Source organism: Charadrius vociferus, unplaced genomic scaffold (genome assembly GCF_000708025.1).
Source record: "Charadrius vociferus isolate BGI_N301 unplaced genomic scaffold, ASM70802v2 scaffold549, whole genome shotgun sequence".
Lineage (NCBI taxonomy): Eukaryota > Metazoa > Chordata > Aves > Charadriiformes > Charadriidae > Charadrius > Charadrius vociferus.
Window position 1 is genome coordinate 97,551 of NW_009650103.1, and position 3,269 is coordinate 100,819.

The 3,269-nt window shown below is 51.3% G+C and overlaps 1 protein-coding gene across 2 annotated transcripts in view; it reads left to right on the plus strand.

Moving 5' to 3' along the window:
- The window catches only part of PPAPDC3 (phosphatidic acid phosphatase type 2 domain containing 3), a 14,233-nt gene extending 12,524 nt beyond the window's left edge, over nucleotides 1-1,709 (plus strand). For both annotated transcript variants that reach the window (XM_009892226.1, XM_009892227.1), the window contains one exon: nucleotides 858-1,709. In XM_009892226.1, coding sequence (XP_009890528.1) covers nucleotides 858-1,222 — 365 coding nt within the window. In that variant the 3' untranslated portion in view covers nucleotides 1,223-1,709. The remainder of the gene's footprint in view (nucleotides 1-857) is intronic.
- Nucleotides 1,710-3,269: the final 1,560 nt, after the last annotated feature.

Below are 3,269 nucleotides of genomic sequence, written 5' to 3' on the forward strand. Positions count from 1 at the left end.
GGGACCCGGGAAACTGTCCCCGGTATTCCCTGCCGAGGGAGCGGGCTGTGCTGATACCGGTATATATTTCCTTGTCATCGCTGCGAGGAGCTGAAATCAGCACTCTGACTAATTAGGAGGGCTGGGGAAAAGCAGACGAAGGGATTAAAGAAAAATAAAATCAATGCTAGGAAATAGAAATGACAATACCTGTCGGCTGGAGCAAAGGGGGTGGGATGAAGAGGAGGGCGATGAAGACAAGTGCTGATGGGTTTCACTCCTGAAGCAGTTAGGGAAGAAAGAGAATTTGATGGTGAGACGTGCAGCTGCAGGGATGGTCTCTCTGCTGCCACAAGCCTGGGTTTGCTCAGGCTGGGAGGTGTGTTACCCCCCAAGCACGTTTGTGCAGGGAAGAGGGTGCATGGGGTGAAAGCCACGGGCAGCCAGAGGCAAGCAGAAAGAAGAAATGGCTCATGGGTGTTCAGTGCTTCAGCAAAGGGAGAGGGACAGGTGGGGGACATCTAGGAGGCACCCAGTTTGGTGGTTTGAGGGCTGAAAGAGTTTTAATTTTAGCTTTGCCAGTTGCTCTCTTCCTCCCCAGACGGTTCGCTTGCCTCTGCGGTTTGGGTTTCTCCTCTGTGAGATGGTGATAATGGTACTTGCCTTCTCCATGGGTGATCTGGGAGGGTTAATTAATATTTGGGTGGTGATCTGAAGATGGGGGGAGGCTGCGTGCAGCTGAACCATGGACACCTGGCTGGAACTGAACCCAAACCTTTATTTAAAGACAGCGACAATCCTTGTATGTTCTGCCTTGAAAATTGCCCTCAACTCTGCTTCTGCCTCTGACCTTTCCCTCCTCGCCTCTCCTTTTGTAGCCCTGCTCCTGGACATCATGATTGTGGCTGGTTTGCAGAAGCTGGCCAAGCGGAAGGGCCCGTACGACGTCAACCCTGGCTTGTTGGACTACCTGACCATGGACACCTATGCGTTTCCAGCCGGGCACGCCAGCCGAGCGGCCATGCTCTCCAAGTTCTTCCTCAACCACCTGGTCCTGGCTATCCCTCTCCGGATCCTGTTGGTCCTCTGGGCCCTCTGCGTGGGCTTTTCCCGTGTCATGATTGGACGGCACCACATCACAGATGTCCTGTCTGGCTTTGTTTTTGGCTACTTGCAGTTCAGGCTGGTGGAGTTGATATGGATGTCTTCCAACACGTGTCAGATGTTGATATCCATCTGGTGAACATGGGGGACTTGACGCTTTTCCACTGGAAACTAGCAGATACTTTAAGTCTCCCTCCCAGTATTTTCTACATGTTGTTTGTTGGAAGCAGTTGTACCTTCCATGAGTAGTGGCGTTTTTTAATGTTGCTTCCCCACCTGAAAAACAAATAATGTTTCTTGCAATGGATTGGGTTTTAGCAATCAAGGGCCATACCTGTGTTTTGGCCATATTCTCAAACTGTGTTTGGACAGCAACCTAATTAAGCTTTATGGGTGAGAGAAATGAGCTACATGTCTGCCTAGTTCGGGTGGTTCACATCAGCACCTTGAGATGTCCTCAGGATGGGCAGCGCCTGAGAGCTTCCTGAGAACACATTCGTTAACTTTTTTGAGGCTAAATGATTTTGGCCACAGCGCTTTTTCTTTTTGTAAGCCCAGCAGTTGTGTCTTGTACAGAGTCAGGACGCTGCCGGCACTTCACAGATAATAAATAATCATAAAAATCCTGCCCTGTTTGGTTCTTATCGCGAGGGAAGGAACAAAAGCCAGTTCAGTGTAGCTTTGAGATACACGTTCAACTTGGAGCAGGTCCTGCAGTCTTGCTGACCGAGGGGATACAAACGATCACTTAGATGGCTTGCTTTGGATGGGGTGGACTTAGATGGGGGCTGAGGACGCTGAAGGTGGCTTGCTGAAGCCGGCCTTTCATCTGCTGTTCAAAAATCTGCTCTGTGAGGGTGTGTGGGGCTTTTGGTCTAGTTAAGGACAAATACAAGTTGCCCATTTTCACCCTAGTAGGGAGTAACTGAATAGGCATTGTGCTGGATCATGGTGATTGTGCAAAGCAGGTCTAGATACACAGCAGAGAGTCCTTTCCTATCTCTTCACGGCCATGATTTTATAATTATGCCAAGTGATGCTGTAGATGGGAATTTCCAAGGTAAGTCTTGTACAGCATTGACTGTTTTCTGGTACAGCCAGCGAGGTCGGTGAGGTAGAGCGCAGGGAGGCAGGGCTGCCTGTACCCCTGCCTCTGCTTGCCTGGCTGGAACCTCGTGACAGAGGTAAATTCTAAACATTTCTGTGTCTCACCCCATATGAAATGAGGAAAACAGTCCTGACTTCCCTTGATTGCAAGGCTGAGCTAATTGATGTCTGTGAACTGGTCTGAGATTGCTGAATATAGAGTTTGATGCCCAGAGAGTGTTGTTGCTTCCCATCATGGGCAAGCAGCCACCTTGAAACCTGGCTGATCTTTGCTCAGGTGATGGCCATGCTCAACATGGTGTCTCTGAAACAGATCACCCCTCACAACTGTCTAAAGAAATCCGATATTTTGCACAGAACCTTCCCGTTCTCTGTGGTTTCTCTGTCTTTAGAAGAGAGTTTGATGTTTGGCAGGTGATGGGCACTACCAGACTCAGCACCTTGGCTGGATGCAGCCCGCGGAATGAAGGGATCCCATCATCCTGTCCTCCTGTCTATCCCAGGTGAGCAGAATGCACTTGGCTTGCAGGGCCAGGGAGCAACCAGCAGGGTCTTGTGCTCTCATCTGTCCTTGCGTGTTGGGGAACCTATTCCTACAGGGGCTGCTGGTGAGAAGGAGAAGACATTGAGGTAATGACTGTTGCAAGCTGCTAACATTTGTTGCTCTTTGATAATTAATATGAAAAGCAGGTAAACAGAAAATCTATCCCTGGCATCCGTCTCCAGCTGGGATGTCAGCACAGAGCCTTGGGAGCCACTGCCTGCTCCGAGGCTGGAGCAGAAGCATGGTAGGGAGGACTACCGTGTCCTTTAAAGACGAGCCTCCCGCAGAGCTCCCCAGGGGTGGGCTGCGTGAAGCACACTCAGGAGCGGCTGTCGCTGAGGGTGTTTAGGAAAGGGGAGAGCGCTGGGCCTTGCCGGTTTTCCCCGCAGGCTGGCGGGTTGGTGCAACAGCCGGCAGAGCAGCGGGGGGGTGGTCGGTGCTGCCCCGCTCCCCTGCTGCTGCTTGCTCCGTTTGGGAGCGCAACTGCAGGTGGGAGCAGAGAAGTGCTCCTGCACCTGGCCTCCATCAGGGTTTT